The sequence below is a fragment of the Camelus bactrianus genome, chromosome 3 (assembly GCF_048773025.1).
Source record: "Camelus bactrianus isolate YW-2024 breed Bactrian camel chromosome 3, ASM4877302v1, whole genome shotgun sequence".
Lineage (NCBI taxonomy): Eukaryota > Metazoa > Chordata > Mammalia > Artiodactyla > Camelidae > Camelus > Camelus bactrianus.
Window position 1 is genome coordinate 37,735,516 of NC_133541.1, and position 17,533 is coordinate 37,753,048.

At 32.9% G+C, this 17,533-nt stretch overlaps 1 protein-coding gene across 5 annotated transcripts in view; it reads right to left on the reverse strand.

Annotated features, from left to right (window-relative positions):
* SLC38A9 (solute carrier family 38 member 9) overlaps positions 1-17,533 on the reverse strand; it is an 81,759-nt gene that overhangs the window by 22,473 nt on the left and 41,753 nt on the right. For 4 of the 5 annotated variants that reach the window (XR_012504287.1, XM_010966281.3, XM_074358454.1 and 1 more), the window contains 4 exons: positions 16,381-16,551; positions 11,557-11,616; positions 8,748-8,942; positions 6,654-6,761 (listed from right to left, as the gene is read on the reverse strand). Coding sequence is in view for 4 of the 5 variants with exons in the window: in XM_010966281.3 (XP_010964583.3) it covers positions 6,654-6,761; positions 8,748-8,942; positions 11,557-11,616; positions 16,381-16,551 (534 nt within the window). In the remaining variant the exon portion in view is untranslated. The remainder of the gene's footprint in view (positions 1-6,653; positions 6,762-8,747; positions 8,943-11,556; positions 11,617-16,380; positions 16,552-17,533) is intronic. The other variant, XM_074358462.1, reaches the window with a different exon arrangement.

Genomic DNA, 17,533 nt, shown 5'->3' on the forward strand with positions numbered 1-17,533 from the left:
ATAATTGAATACATTAATCTGACAAAGGACACGTATAGAATGTATAAACAACTCCTATAAATCAGTAAGAATAAAACAGACATAAAAGTGGGCAAAAGACTTGAAGAGGCACTTGACAAAAGAGGAAATTCAAATTGCAAATTCACATATAAAAAGGTGCTAACTTTATTAGCCATCTTGGAAATGCAAGTTAAAACCACATACCACTACATACCCACCAGGAAAGCTAGGTGAAACAGATGGAAAACGGAAGTGTTGGTGAAGACATGGAGCAATTAGAACTTTCAAACACTGCTGGTGGGAAAGAAAATTGGTACAACCATTCTGGAAAGCTGTTTGGCAATATCTACTAAAGCAGAATACATGCATACCCTTTGACCTAGCAATTCCAATTCCACTCCTAGGTTTATACTCAAGAGAAAGCAGCCATATGTTCACCAAAAGATACATATGAGAATGAAGAGTGCTACACTAAACATAACAGTCAAAAACTGGAGACTATTTCAATGTCCCTTAACAGTAAAAGACAAACTGTGGTATAGTTATACAATGAAATGCCAATGAGAATGAATAAACTATGAATACACACAAAAATACAGCTCAGTATCACAATATAATGGTGATTGAAGAAACCAGACACAAAAGAATACATACTGTATATTCCATTTATATTCAGTCAAAAAACAGACAAAATTAACTTCTGGCATTTGAAGTTAGAACAGTGGTTATCTCTGCAGGGAGACAGCATAGCGACTGGTAGTGAGAATGAGAGGGATTGCTGGAGTGCTAATAATTTCTGTTTTTGATCTGGGTGCTGGGTGTCTAGTGTGTTCAGTTTGTGAAAATTAATCAAGCTATACACTTATGAGTTGTGCATTTTTGTATACGCACATTTTACTTCAATAAAAAGTTCAAAAGCAAAAACAAAAAAAAATGTGGGGCATACACATAAAAAGTAAAACAAGAGAAATTCCATTATATTTGGAGGCATTATAAAGTACTGAGTGAGGGGTAAAATGTAGTTTACTCTTAATGAAAAGCAAATAACAAAACTATTTAAGCTTTTTTTTGAGTGAGGGTAGGTAATTAAGTTTATTTATTTTTTAGTGGAGGTACTGGGGATTGAACCCAGGACTAAGATATACTCTCCCCCCAAAACTATTTAAAGTGTATGTGGTTAGAAAATTATTTTTTTCTGGTTGCAGAAACTTTTATATCACTACCACCCCTAAGTTTCCCATCTCCTATCCCAATACAACCATAATTTTGATTTTTCAGAATCAATATTCAATGTTTTATTTTTTATGATTATTATGTATTATTCATCATTAAGCCACAGAATATATTATTACATCTTTCTTTCTTATATAAATATACTTTTGTTGACCTGCTTTATTGGGGGTAATAATTGACTTTTTCCTTTTTGGTTGCCTAATTTTCCAGTTAACACTAATTCTTCCCAAACTCTCCAAAAGAATGGAAAAAATTTCATCCATACAACATATCAAATAATCTTTTCCATTTAATTTTTTTCTTGGAGGAAATGCCTCCTGGGGCCATCTGTCTACCTGCTGTTGTCTGGGCTGGTTGCTTGCTAGGCCTGCTATACAGCTGTATCCTAGGATTTCCCTTCACCATTATTCTGGGAATTTCTTGATTTACTGCTTCTTTTTGGTGGAGGCATTTTGTAGTTTTTTCCTGAGAAAGAGTGCATGGAAGGTAAAATTTTGTGAGACTTAACTTTCCGAAAGTTTCTTTATTGTACTCTAACACTTGAATGAGAGTATGGTGGGATTAAGAGTTTTAGGTTAAAGTAACTTATTCTGAGACCTTCGATGACACTTCTATTGTCTTCTAGTTTTCAGAGTTGTTAAAAAGTCTGATACTATTCTGATGCCAGACTTTTTGTACAGATTTGTCCTTCCCCCAGAAAGCTCTTTTCTTTTACCCTGGTGTTCTGACATTTTATGATGATATATTTTGGTGTGGGACTCATTCATGGCTGGGCACTTTGGGTCCTTATATCTAGAAATATATGTTCTTCAGTTCTGGGGAAATTTGATAATTTCCTCACCTTCATTTTCTTCTTTATGGAACTATTTTCAGCTGAATATTGGACCACCTCTATTAATTCTTTAATTTTCTTATCTTTCCTATTTTTCCTACCTCCTTCCCATCTTCTCTTCCTCCCTCCCTCCTTCTCTTTCTTCTTTCCAACCATCCATCCATCCGTCCATCTTTCCATCCATCCATCCATAATTTCAACTCTACTTTTTGGGAAGTTAGCTTTATCTTCCAAATTTTCTTTGAATTCCTAATTTCGATTACATTACATCCTAGACAAAACTCTCCCCTTCTTTCCTTTCTTCCTTTGCATCCAAATATCATTTCATGGATATATCACTACCTTTTGTCACTCTGAGGATGTAATGTCTAGAATTTTGCTTTTGTTCCCTCTTATTCTTTTCCCTTTAAGTTCCTTTTTAATCTCTCTTGTTTTATTTTTATATAAGAGGCTTTCCACAAATATCCACAAGTGATCTTTGTCTGTTTGTTTATATTTAAAAGTGAAGTACTAAAAAAAATGCATATTTAGTAGACATCAAAATGGTTGGATACAAGCAAGGTACCTGCCATTTCTTTGGTAGAATCCAAATATCCGAGACTTTGGGTCTTTCCTCTTGGGCTTATCAGTTTCTCCTGAGGAGAATCCTCTATTACCCTATGCTGTCAGCACTCCAGGAGCCAAGCAGTAAAGAAAAGAGAATTGGAGGGGCATAGGGTGGGCGTATGGTCTCATCATTCCACATATATGCTTCCACTTAACCCATTTTCAGACTAGAGCTTATTCCTACCCTTTTGTTGTGCTTGGCAAACCCAAGTCCAGAGCCTGTCTGATTTAGTTTCTTCTATTTCTCAGTAGGTTGAAGAGGAAAAGGGATGGCTTATATCTAATTATTTCTGATGTAAACTTTCAAGGAATTCTCCCATTTTAAGCCTTTCTCCTTACCCTTACTTTCCGAGTTACCCAAATGTCTCCAAATGCTGAGGCTTTCAAGGATTGTGTAGTTCAAACTGACCTCCTCTCTACAGAAACTTATATTTCAGCTTTCTCTGCTTTGCTGTCAGTTACCAACCATGTATCAGTTTTCTAGCTTCTAAAAATCTGCTGCTGTCTCTTTGCCATTGTCTCTTCTATAGATTCTTTGTGTTTTTTTACATTTCTTTCTATATTCTTGGTTTAATGGGATTTAGGAGGGAGGAGATATAAGCATTTATTCATTTAATAATTATTTATTGAGCACTCACTATATGCCAGAAGTTTTATAGGTCTTGGGGATACAATAGTAATAGAAAAGTATAAAAAAACAAAAACAAAGATTTATTTTCTCAGAATGCTAACATTCTAGTTAAGGGAGACAGACACATAGGTTAAAACAAACAAACAAAAAGATACAGGTATTCCTTACCATCTAAACTTTCACTATCTGAATTCAAGAACCAAATAGATTCAGAAACATTTTTAGATAAATCCTTTGTCGTCTTAACTTGTGCTACTTTATGTCTGAAATTCAGGAACCAAGTGGATTATAATAGATATGCCTCAATGTTTGAATTCATTGTCAGAAGCAGGAATTTAACAGGTTTAGAGGGATACTTGCACATGAGATATGGTAGTGATGAGAGCTCTAAAGAAAATAAGGCACAAGAAGAAGGGGTGAGGAAGGAAGGAAGTCAGGGAAGACCTCTCTAACAATACCAACCACGTAGATAACTGAGAAAAAGACAATGACATTTCCTCCACAGGAAATACTAAGTGCAAAGATTCTGAGATATGAGTGTGCTTGGCTTTTTTCTGGAACAGCAAGGAAGACAATGTGGCTGGAGTAGACTGAATAAATGGGAAAGTAATAGGGGATGAAATCAGAGAGGAAGCCAGGAATCAGATCATACAGGGCCTGTAATCTATGATAAAGACTTGCCTTAATTCCAAATGAGATGGGACCATTAGAGGCTTTTAAAGGTTATGTTTTAAAAACATCACTCCATCTGTTAGGTGTAGAACAGACCATGGATGGGGAGACAAAGTGGACACAGTGAGATTAGTTATGGAGCTACCACAATAATCCAGGTGAGATTAGGAGCTCGACATAGTGCTTTTTGGTGGAAATGGTAAGAAGTAGTCTGTCAATTCATTTTGAAAGTACAGCCACCATGCTTTGCAGATACACGAGGTGGAAAAAAAAAAAAAAAAAAAGAACAATCAAGTATGACTCCAAAGTGTTTGGCCTGAGCAAGTGGTAAATTGGAACTATCATTTTCTGAGATAGAGAAGCCTGGGAGAAGAATAGGTTAAGCTGGTTGATGGGATGGAGGTGAATGTGGAAGAAAACAAGTATTTGATTTTTGTAAATTTAAGTTTGAGATACCCAGTGGACATCCAAGTGGAGGTGTAGAAGGAGCAATGAGATATATGAGTATGAATTTCAGTGGCAAGATCTGGGCTAGAGATAAAAAATTGGGACTAGTCACCATATAGACAATATATAAGTGACATTATTTAGGGAATAAAGGTAGAGAGTTGTCTGAGTAAACCCCAGATGACTCTATCATTTACTGGTCAGAAGTAAGAGAAGGAACAGTTACATAGAAGAAACAAGAGAGAATGGGGTTTTAGAAGTTAAGTAAAAACTGTTTTAAGATGGAAGGAGTGACCAAATGTGCTCCATGTTGCTGATAGGTTGAGTAAGAAGAGGCATGAGATTTGGTCATTGAATTTAGCAAGATGGAGTAATTGGCCACCAGTGGAGTGATCAGGGCAAAAGCCTAACAGAAGTGAGTTCAAGACAAAATGGAGGAAGTGGAGACAGCGAACACAGACAACTCTTTTGGACAGTTTTTCTTTAAAAGGAAGCAAAAGCTAGAGGGGAACACAAGGGTCATACGAGTTTTTTGTTTTTAGATTAGGAGATAGGTTTGTATACTGGTAGAAATAATTCAGTAGGAAAAATTTGATCATACATGATTAAGGATAAAGAAAGGATAATTGCAAAAGTAAAGTCCTTGAGTAGGCAGGAAAAGATAAAGTGAAATACATGAGTAGATATTTTTCTCATTATTTTTCCAATTACCTGGGAGGAATGGTGATGGGATCTACCGAACTGAAAAATAAATTTTTAGAAACAAGAATGCATAAAGATACAATTAGAACTGCAAGTTTATGAGAATTTTTCATCAGGATTATAAGGATTCACACCCTCCAAAATTCACTGATTTTTAATTAGCCTTTACTGAAAAAGATTTATGACACATTTTCATTCTTGAGAAAGTCTTCAATCACAATAAAGTAATTAATTTCAGGACCATAAATATTTATACAAACCTCTTTTAGTCCTCATGATTCTCCCCTCATGTCATTTAGAAATGAAGTAAAGTGAAATAAATGGCTTGGTATCTATTTAAATATGTTCTCTTTTCCATCTCCTAAATAACTATTTATACTCTCCCTTTCCCTCATATTTATCTCTTAATGTCCTATGATTATCATAAACTTTTATCACTAAGACTCATTATAAATCAGTATAGATCTACTTTTAGAAAATAATATTCTAGACTATTTTTATTAATCAGTGGAAGAACTAGTTTAAAGTTGCCATTTTCATCAGTGTCTAATTTTAAATACAATCTGGGAAAGAAGTATGCCTTTCAAGCCCCAGTACTTCCTTTATCCTGAATTACACTGACTTTTTAGTCTTTGTGGGCTTCTAATAGAAATAAAAAAAAATCAAAGCTGATGCATCCAGATGATCTGAAAATAAGTAATCATGGTAATATAAACAACAACTTCCAATGATCACCGACTTAACACACCTGGAAAACTCAGGAATGTTGTAATGAAAAAAAACAAAAGGAGTGTAGACAACTATAATTACAGACTTTAGAGAGTATCATCAGATACTGAATAGAGACTTGAGATGCTAGACTGCCAGAATCAACAGTTGAAAAATGGAAAGAAAGCAGTTGTTCTAAACCAACAACAGAATTTTGTATTACTTTCCCCTTATTAGTTTTTAAGACACAAGCACAATAGTCATTTCATTTTCCAGTTTGTCTCCTCATTTAGCATTATCCATTCATTACTCCATGGTGCTTCTATCATGTCCAAAATCCCCTAAAACTAGGTGAAACTTAATATATTGCCAAGTTATAACAAAAAAAAAAGGAGGAAGGGAACACTTAATAATCACTATCTTAATTAGCCTGAAAACCAGCAATATTAAAAAAAAAAACCCACAAGGTGAATGATGATGTTAATTAGCTATATTCTCCACATATATTTATCACTATGTTCTAAGTCTATGAAATTCTAGAGGTATGTTTTCTCAGAAGTCTAGAGAATGAGTTCTTGATTTTTCAGCTGCATTGTAACTTCAATGAACTTCAACTCTCAAGTAGAAATGACAAAGGGCCCTGGTAATCCCTAACTGCAAAAAAATCAGTGTATTTTCAACTGTACTCCTGTTTTTAGCTTAACAGCATTAATAAAAATGCTTACCACAAAAAGTACCATTACTTGTTTTATAGTAACAAGAGTTAAGTTAAGATTGCATTATTGTAATTTATTAATTCTTTATTTGGCCAAAATAGCTCACCTGCGACAAAAAATTCTGTTGGCATAAACCAATGAAACTCCAAATGAAATCCCAAGCGAATAGCCTTCAAGGTAACAAGAAAAATCAAATAGAGAACGGACACTGTGCCTGTGAGGAAAAATTCAGAAACCATTTATCATCTTTGTATGCTTTACAGACTATTTTACAATCAAGCTTTGTTTCTCCATTCTCAGAGAAGTTTGATAAATTATTACCTTAATTGGCTATGCCCACTAAAACCCAAGTGAAATCTAAAAAACAGAAACAAGCTTTGCGAGTTACCAGAAATCAAAGCAAAACATTATGTAGTAGGCCTAAGAAGAACTAGATGAAAGTAGCTCATGTATTGCTGAATGCAAAACTGCCTGATTGATGAGCTAAGTTTCGTGGTGGATACATGTAGACAGTCCATTAAAAATTGTAAGGTTATATACGAGAGAAAAAACCCAACATGAAACTGTCTCTTATTCTTTGTATTGGAAGTATTAGAAATGGTCAGTAAGTTGGAAAAGTCTGTCACAACACTTAGTGTAAAAGGACAGAAAGAAAAGTAGTGAATGTGGATCATAAACTTACTTGAGAAAAGCAATAATAAGCCAAATAATCCATGAGCAATCTAATCTAGTACCCAGATGAGGTTTTGATTGGGTAGTACTATTTGCTAGATGGAAAGATTACAGATGCCATTCACAGGTATTTACACACAGGATAAAGTGTGCACTCAGAATTTCAGAGTTTTTTAGTAGTCTGGAAGTTAGAGGATTTAAGGAATTAAGTCCAGTCATTATGGAGTAGAGTCAAGGAATCCAGGAAGGTTTCTAGAGGAATTAGATGCTAATTTCTCTAAAGAAGCTGTAAGTAGTTTTAAAAGGGAAAGTATCAAGAAAAAAGGGGAAAGCAGAATATCCTCAAGGAGGCAGAGGATAATCAAGCTGGTTAGAAGTCTAGTGATTGTTCTGCCCAATTGAGCAAATTCTTCTGTAAGTTTACACGCTAACTTTTAAAAATCTGTTCCATAGGAAAGTTGGCAAGCAAATCAGGAAACCACAAATGAGCTTTATAAGCTCTACTGTGGGTTTGGAGGTTAGCTGATTCAGAAAGGATGAAAACAAGAGGCCAAAGCTTATATAATCACAATTCTTCATTTTCTGTGCGTGTCTGTGGTTGTCTTATAGTGAATTCTGTTGTGAGACATAGGTGCAGAGAAATACACTTACCTCTTCCTTTGGTCTTCTGAAAACCCAAAAGTCGTCTCCTTGATGTGATGAGTAACCCACTTATTTTGTACTCTAGGCTGCCTACCAGATCAGATCTATAGGGAGGAGGGGAAATCCTAAGGTCTATTTGGGGTTATCAATTCTTTATGAATGATATCCTTGTCTTTAGTTAACCAGATATGAGCTTTCGCTGGGGGTTCCTTTTGTCATCTTAAGGTTCAGTGTTATAAAAGAAGATAAAACATTCCTTTAGTGATTCAGCAATTTCTGAAATTTATTCTGTGATTTCAGAAATTTCTGAAAAATTGGTCTCACAAAAAGAAGTCTGTTCCTTTAAGGAGGCAACGGTGTTCCAAGAAAGAAAAAGCACTGAGGAAGAGAGCAAAAGCATAATAAGCCTAAAGAATCTGCACTAGAGAATGATATCTCAGATCGAAAGTCAAGTGATAATTCTGTGCTATACTCTTAAATACAAACTGTAGGGGAAAATATTCCATAACCTTTCTTATTAAGTTCAAATATTTCCAACCCTTAGAATTGGAAATATCCACTTTGGATCTCTCTTCCTGGAATCTTAGTCTACTTTTTTTAAGTTGTACTCTTAGAGGAAATGAGGAATAATTGTTCAGTAAGGGAAGAATGGGAATCCCAACAATTCATCGTAAGAAAGGGATTGGACTTGAAATAGTCATCTACATTTTTCTCTGTGCCAAACTCCATAAAGAAAACCAAAAAACAAGGTAATATATGAATGAATAAATTAAACATAGATGAACAGGCCTGGAAGGTAATTATTTCCCTAGTCAGATCATATTTCCACAGAATCCAGCACGTATTCTACTACATAGAGGTTCTATAACACAGTGCTTCAGCTTACCTAGGATATTAAATTTTGAAAAAAATGAAGGAGATTTGAAATTAAGCAGTGGCAGGAGGAGCCCTATGAGGTAAAAGGGCACTGTCTTGGATTTATTCCACCATTTTTCAAACTGGTGGATTTCTGTGTCATTGGCGTAGAAAATCATAGAGTCATTGTCAGGATGGTCACTATTCCTGGCACTTGGACAAATCACTGCAATAGGAAAGTATCAGATTAGAGTAGACCACAAAGAGCAGAAAATGACTACCCCTGAGACTGACACTTGCTCTACCAACCTCAGTTTTTACCATGAATACTAAGTTTCTCCTTTCTGGAAAAAAAATAGAGGGTTATATTTAGATATATTTGGAATCTTCTACCTATAAATAATTAATGGTAGGAGGATGCTGGAAAATTTTGAGGTATATCCTTAATCTCTACTGGAAACTATAGTTATCCCACCAAATATCCTTTGATTCCATTGCCAGAGAGAAAATACTGGGTTGGATGATATTTGATCTTATTTATACAATAATATGAAAAATATCATTCAGGGTAATTGTTGTGCTCATACAAAGGCCAAAGAAGAGGTTGCTCCTAATAATAAATAAAACCTATGGGTTTGGAATAAAAAGCGGACATCACTGAAATAACTGCCATGGTACTGCCAAAACCCAATTATTGCTTATAGTAAGCTTAAGAATCTTGAATTCTAGCAATCCAGAGTAATTCTCCTGGATTTTTATCATAGCTTATAGCAGCTCAAGAAATCAAGAGTCCAGACAACTGGGAAGTGAGTAAAATATATTTTTCTAAACACTGATCTACAAGTGGCAATTTCTTCTGTTAGCAGAAAGAATACAAATCATTCTCACTGTGTTTCTAGTTTGATAATGGTACTTTTGCTAGTAATCGGCTCTTTGTAAAGAATGCTTAATGCTAATGAAAAATGCTGAGCAACAATCACACTCATCACTAGTCAAAGAGAGAGTGATAGTCACTGTAAGTTCTGTTCTAAATTTTATTCTCTATCCATTATTTGGCATGCCACAAAGCCAAATAATTTTCTTTCTCTTTCTTTCTTGGTCAGCATTTTAACATGTACTTTTTTATTCTATGCTCCGAACAGAAGTAAATTAACTTGAATTTTTCTTGTGCTAATTATTACAGTGGTAAAGGACACAGGCTATGGAAGTAAACTGACTGAATAAAGAATCTCAGCTCTCTCACTGAATGTTTATGTAACCTTAGGTAAATCACTAACTTCCCTGTGCCTTGGTTTCTGTACCTAGAAAATGGAGAGAACAGTATCTACCATATTGAGCTGCTGTAAAACATTTAGAACAATGCCTGTACCCAGTAAGTATCCCATCAATGTCAGCTGTAATTTCTTATATTAACAAGGAAGGACTCACAGTGGAAAAAAAAAATGTGAAAATGAATATATGTATGTTCATGTATAACTGAAAAATTGTGCTCTACACTGGAATTTGACACAACATTGTAAAATGACTATAACTCAATAAAAAAAAAAAAGGAACACTTCATAGAATATTAGTGCTAAAAGTGACCTTAACAAACCCTAAAAAAAAACCCCAAAAAAACACAACAAGGAAGGACTGTTTCATACTCTATTTAACCCATTGTTCAAAATAAACAGAAGAATCAAGAAGTGCTAGTATCAACATAACACTATGCAAAGTAAACTGACTTTGCTGATGGTGCTCTCCAAGTTATCAGTGTGGCTGTGATATTCATGAACTCAACAATCAACTGACTCTCTACTGAAGAAATCCCATTAGATATTAATAAACTAGTTTCATCAACTGATATCATAACAGCAATAGTAAAGTGAATGTTTCTTTTAAGACAAGTATAAAACATTTTAGTATAATTATTCAAAGGTGTGTGTTCACAAAAATAAAAGCTAGTACTTCACTAATTTTCAAATGACAGGTTTATCAGTTCTATTAAGGGGTAAAGTAAGACACTGAATAGCAAATATTGGAATATATGCTTCATGAGAGGTGAGACTCTTTATCTATTTGTTGTATTCCAGAGCCTAGGACAGTTCCTGACACACAGTAGGCTTAATAAATACATACTGAATGAACTGTCCCCTTAGTGATCAATGTGTACCTCCATCAAAATGATATCAATTCAGTATCTCTGAAACATAAATACATAAAAGCTTTAGGTGATGTTCAAGGTTAACAGTATGACTGTTAAGGTTACATTAGCTCTTCCATCCACTTTTTCTGTGACTGCCATGTTGGATAAACCCATAGGCATGAAAGTTTATTTTTAACGAATTGATTAAAGGAAACTTTTCTAAGAAATTAAGACTGTTTTGGGTCATATTTTCAATTTATTTTTCCATGTTTAATAAGTTTGGTTCATTATTAGGAAATTTAGGACACAGATTTGTATATCTTAAATATTAGTAACTAAAACAATAAATGTCAAAAACTAAGTTAACAAACTAAGAACTATGCTTCTATACTTCCAAAACAATTAGCAGTGATAGAGGTCCTTGAAAATATGTACTGATCATTCATAGGCAAATATGGATACTATAGATGTGAGCTATAATTGTGAATTGTATAATATGAACTAAATATTGTTTAGCTCACATTAATACAAACTTTTGTGGAGTTTTGTTTTGTTTTTTACATACTGACTGCTAACAACTTAGTGGCTTAATGTAAAGATAATGATTTTGTGCTGGTTATTTACCTAAAATAAAATGATATTCTACCTTAAATCCTTTTTGAAGCAAGATGGTGAATAAAGAAACAAGCCAAACTTTCAATTCCAAACTACTTACCAGGGTTGCTATCATTGGTACTCAGTATAGCGTCTGTGTCATTAATGTGATGAATAAAATCTAAAAGTTAAGGGGAACATATAGTTTAATACTGAGTGAAAGATGCTAAATCAATCATCCTCTAAAGTCTTTTATCTATAAAAATCTTTTAAGACTAATGTGTGGTAACATTATCTAGTACACTGAACCAAGATTACTTCATTGTTAACATAGCTTTACCTTCTGCAGCTTTTTGACTTATAGGAATGATGTTACTGGTGTCACAGTCTCACTGTGAAAATTTTTACACAATTGAAGATAAAAAAAAAATCTACAAGGCTGAATTTAGTTAAAATCCCTGGGATAAAGATAATGTATATAACCCCCCCCATACTCACACTAATTTATATAAATGTCTTACGTAGTACTGTTCTAAAGTCTGTAAAAGGGGGAAAGCCAACAATTATACCAGTTGAATTTATCTGGAAAATACTTAAAGTTTTCACAAAGTATAGGCCATGCTTTTATAAACTGAAGGCTACATAGTAATTATTGCTCACAAGCACCACTAAGTTACACTTATAGCAAAATAAAAAGTATATGCAGATACCTGAGCATTCATATTATTCTATAGTGAATAAGAGAATGGGTAAAGAATGTTTTCTTACTTGCCTGAGGGAATTTACTTTATTCTGTTTGATGTTAACCTTTTGTACCCTTAGTAAGCATTCATAACAGTGATGTAAAAGTTAAATAAGATAGTAAAAAATGTTGGATTAGATTTAAAGGTCATAAAGTAAGTTAAATATGTGAATCATTCACCTCCGTTGTATGTTTCTCAAGATAGAATTAAAGAAGTAGTCTAGTTCTCTAGGTTTTTACAGTATCTTCAAGGGTTATTAGTGATTTAAAATTGGAAGTTATGAATCTTTATATAATTCCTGATGCCAAAGACTTACATAAGGCTAGTAAAACCTTTACACCAAGTATAATGTGTTCTCCCCAAATCCATGTCCATCAGGAACCTTAGAATGTGGCCTTATTTGTAAACAGTCTTTGCAAATATAATCAGTTAAGATTAGATTATACTGGATTAGGGTAGGCCCTAAATTCAGTGAGTGGTGTCCTTAATAAGAACAGGAAAAAAAGACACTGAGAGGAGATGGCCAGTGAAGACACACACAGCTACAAGTCAAGGAATGCCAAAGATTGCCAGCCACCAGAAACTAGGAAGAGGCAAGGAAGGTTTCTTCCCTAAAGGCTTCAGAGGGAGCAGAGAGCTCCACAGACACTTTGATTTTGGACTTTGAGTTTCCAGGATTGTGGGAAAATAAATTTCTCTTGTTTTAAGCCAAACAGTTTACAGTAATTTGTTACAGCAGCCCTAATACACCAAGGCTCAACAAGGACAGTAGGAAAAGAAAAATTCTAGGTCAGTATCTCTTATGAAAAGACACAAAAGTTCTAAATAAAATATGAGCCCCACTCACCCACAGAGTAAACTGAATCCAGGAAGAAATTTTAAAATATGCATCATGACTTATAAATTAAGTTTATCCCAGAATATAAGAATGATTTAAGCACTACAAAATGTATTCATTTAATTCACCATATTAACAATTTAAAGGAGAAAAGCTTTACAATTGTTTCAAGAGATGTAGATTAAATATTTGGTAAAATCCAGCATACATTAATAAAAACGCTTTAGAAAACAATAGGCTGGAACATCTTAAAATTATTAAAGGATACAACCAATAACCCACAACTAACATAAAATTTAATGGTAAAACATTAGATTTCCTTAGAAACAATGTAAGGATGTCTTCCAGCACTGTGTCTATACAACTTCAGTTTAAAAAAGATAAATATGTATATGTGCATATATAAACATATATATGGTGTATGTGTCTGTGTGAATATGTGTATGTATATACTAAATATGTGTGTATATACATATTATTATAAAAATAATAACTAGATAAAAAGAAATTTTCATTATTCATGGATGACATAACTATCTACATAGAAAATTCAAAGTGAATCTACATAATTATAATCAATGAGAGTTCAACATGTTTCCTAGATTCAAGATAAAGATGTTAAAAAATGAATTAGGTTTCTTTATAACAGCAACAAATAATCTGAATTTTTTATAATTAAAAAACGCATCACTACTTTCTGGGAAGATGGAAATGTTTCACGAAGTGGGTGGGGTGTGGGTTACATGGATGTATCCATCTGTCAAAATTGTATGGCCAGGATTTGTGTACTTCAATGAATATAAATTCAATCTAAAAAAGAGAACTGTATTTATTATTGTATAATAATATAATCTATATATTATTATATATAATAACCATATTAATTGGGGTGGGGAGTGGGTACATAAATCATGTTTTCTCAATGGATACTATATTACTTAAGGGGGAAAATTCACTCCTAAGGGATGAAAGAAAAACTTACTCTTTTTACATATAAAACACAGATACATATATAGTTTATAAATGCATATACAATATATCTGTGATATTAAAATTTCATGGGAAGGCAATTAGGAAATAAAAATGTCTAAAACAGCCTTCTTAAGGCAATACTGAAAAAACACTGGTATTTGAGAAACACTGGTATCATCTGATTCAAGAATGGGAGAATGTTGATAATGGTTGAAAATCGGTGAGAAGAACATGAGGATTTCTTATACTGTCCTGTTTATTTGTACATGTTTGAAATTTTCTATAATAAAAAGTAAGTGTGCTTGTATATTAAACTAAAACTGCTTTACCAAAAAGAAAAAAATTAAGGTACTGAGAATAAAATAACTCTAAAAAGAAGATATGCAAGAACTTTATCAATAAAAATTTAAAAGATATTTTAAAAGACCAAAATAAATGGAAAACTATTCCATGCCATGGATAGTAAGACTCAGTATCCTAATGATATTATTTTCTCCACACTCATAAGTCCAAAGCAATTCCAATCAAACCCTAAACTCAGTACCCTAATGACATCAAATATGGTAGTGTTTAATACATTATGGTACACTGATTGATAAATTCAATACAATTTCAGTCAAATTCTGATTGGCATTTTTCTGTGGAATTTGACAAGTTGACTCTAAAATATATATGGAAGAGTTATAAATTATAATGGAAAAGAATGAGCAATTGGAAAGTAAAAAAAAAAAAAGACTTCTGAACAACAGAGCTACCACATACAAAGTAAAGATAAGCCACTAACTAGAAGATATTTGCATGTAAAAATAAATAAAATATTAGTATCCAAAGTTTACAAAGAGCTCCAATAAATAAATAAGAAAAAGACCAACAATCCAATAGTTTGAAAATGGGTAAAGGATATGAAAAGGCTATCTAATGTTCAAATATAACTAAGAAAAGATGTCTAATGTCACTTCATGAAATGCAAAAACCATATCCCAATTGGTAAAATTTAAGTCTGATAATACCAAGTGTGGATGAGGGTGTGGAAAAAGGGGAATTTTCATAAACTGTTGGCAGGAGTGTAACTAGTATAAGAATCATAAAGAACAATTTGGTAATTTCTAGTAAAGTTGAAAATGCGGATATTTTGTTTTAGAAATTTGTATTATAGGTATACAGTTTGAAGAAACTCTCCCACACGAACCCAAGGAGACAAACAATGATGTTTAACAAAGTCTCGTTTGAACAGCAAAGTAACTGAAAACAAGTATCAGCAAGAGAATGGACAAAGTCATGGCACATTTATATTACGGAATAAAGCAGTTAAAATGAATGAGAACAATGTATTATTAAAGAAGATGACAGAAAAAAAGCAAGTTGCAAAAGCATTTATACAGATTAAAAGCATGCAAAATAATACTATATGTTGCTTATATGTTTATACAGTAAGAGAACAAAAGCCATGTATGTACCATATTTTGTACCAAATTTAGGGAAGAAGGAAAACGAAATTGAGGAGTACAACTGAGGCTTCAATTATGCCTATAAGAATAAAGAACTAATGTAAATTTGGCAAAATGTTAAGACGTGAAAACTCATTAGTGGGTACACTTGTATTTATATTAGCCTCTGCATTTTTTTGGTAGATTGAAATATTTCAAAATCTTTCATACAATAAAAATAGAATTTATTCCCCTCACTCATCTGCCCCTCAAAAGCTCTTAGGGAAATTAGCTATTGTAATTATGTTAGAATCTATTTTGAAATTTGGTTTTCATGCAAATCTAGATGTTTAAATATACAGGGCTTATTTAAACCCAGCTAAACATATATTAAACTTTAAGCCTATGAGTGGGAAAAAAAATGTGGACTCTTAATTTAATATAAAATAAACTTTCTCTATCCAATTTAAAAATATTATAAAAAGTATCTGGTATGAATTTCTAAGAACTTTCTGACTCCCTTTAGAATTCAAGTAGCTGATTTGGGCAAAGAACAATTCTGCGGTATGTAAGGAATATATTTACCACGTAAATTCCATTATTCTATTGTTTCCTAATTTTAGATCTTAATATTTTGAAAATAAGTGACTGAAATTTGTTTCCTTGAGATTCTACAGATCAAATTCTTTAGCAACAAATAACAATGAACTTCCTAAGTGTTTCCGTTAGACTAACATTTTGTGGTAAAGATTGAAAGAAATGCTTAAAACAATTAATTTTTGGAAATGAACATACACATTATATTTGAGATCATAATCACAGAAAACAAACTGAATCAAGTACATCTCCCAGAATTGCAAATATTACTTTCTACTTTATTAATCCCAAATCCAGGATTTAAGGCTGAAACCAAAACATTATTGTATCTGAAAGTAACTGTATTAAAGTATATGATGGATACTTACTAAAAATAAACTTTCCAGTATTAAAAAGAAAATTAGACATAAGAACCCAATAAACTATCATTGCTCCAATAAGAGATACCAAGGAGAAAAGGAGACTCGACCACTGCCCAAAGGAACCAAAATAGTATCTGCAGACATCTGGATATTCCCATGTAGTGGTATCCACTGATGCTAGATGAAAATGAAAGAGAAAGAATAAAATTAGATGCTAATCATATATTCCATATTCATAATTTGTGTTCTCCAAATTAACTCAAAATATTTAGCAAAAGATTATGGTTATCCCACCACCAAATATTAGACCATATTATGAAATAACAGTAAGTACAACATTATAGAACAAATACTTTAAAAAAATGTACATCAATGCAATAGTAGAGATAATATGAGAAGTAGATTTGTAGTATCACAAAATTTTGTAATTAATAAAAACAAGTGATTAACCAAGGCTAGACAAAATTATAAGGGACAGAAGACATTATCCAATAATATTTATTATACTTATAACAATATGAAGGAAATTTTCTTGAGTCATACTTCATATGAAATGCCAATTTCAATTTCAAATGAGTCAAGAATTTAAAAGTTAAATAACAGAAAATTGAGAAGACATGTAAAAACAGAACCTGAAAGGTTATCCTTTACAATCAACTGAAATTACAATGGAAAATACAGGCAGATACAAACAAACTAACATGATGTAAAATTCATTCAAACAGTGAATGGGAAAGAAATTGACAAGAAATAATAAAGTAAGGGCTAACTGCCTATATCATATATAGAATTTAGCAGATCTGTAAGAGCACCAAGGGACTTGTGGATAATGGGAAAGGGACATGAATAAATAGTACAATTAAGAGAAAATATACCATTTCTTAGTAGAGGCAGAAGAAAATTGGAGGCAAAGCTTGGTCTGTTGATTCATACTTGCTAAGATTTAATGAAATAATGTATGTCTATTTAGGTCATAAACCACTTTAAAAGAATCTAAAATGATCCAAAATTTATAGAGGTGAGTGGAAGAAATGTGTCGGTACAACTCTGAGAGTTCATGACAAAGGACATATTGCTCACATTTTCGTATTTACAATTTCTACTTTCAGGAGATTCCAACATTTAGATCTTTTGGGCAGGATAGGACAGAACAAGTTAT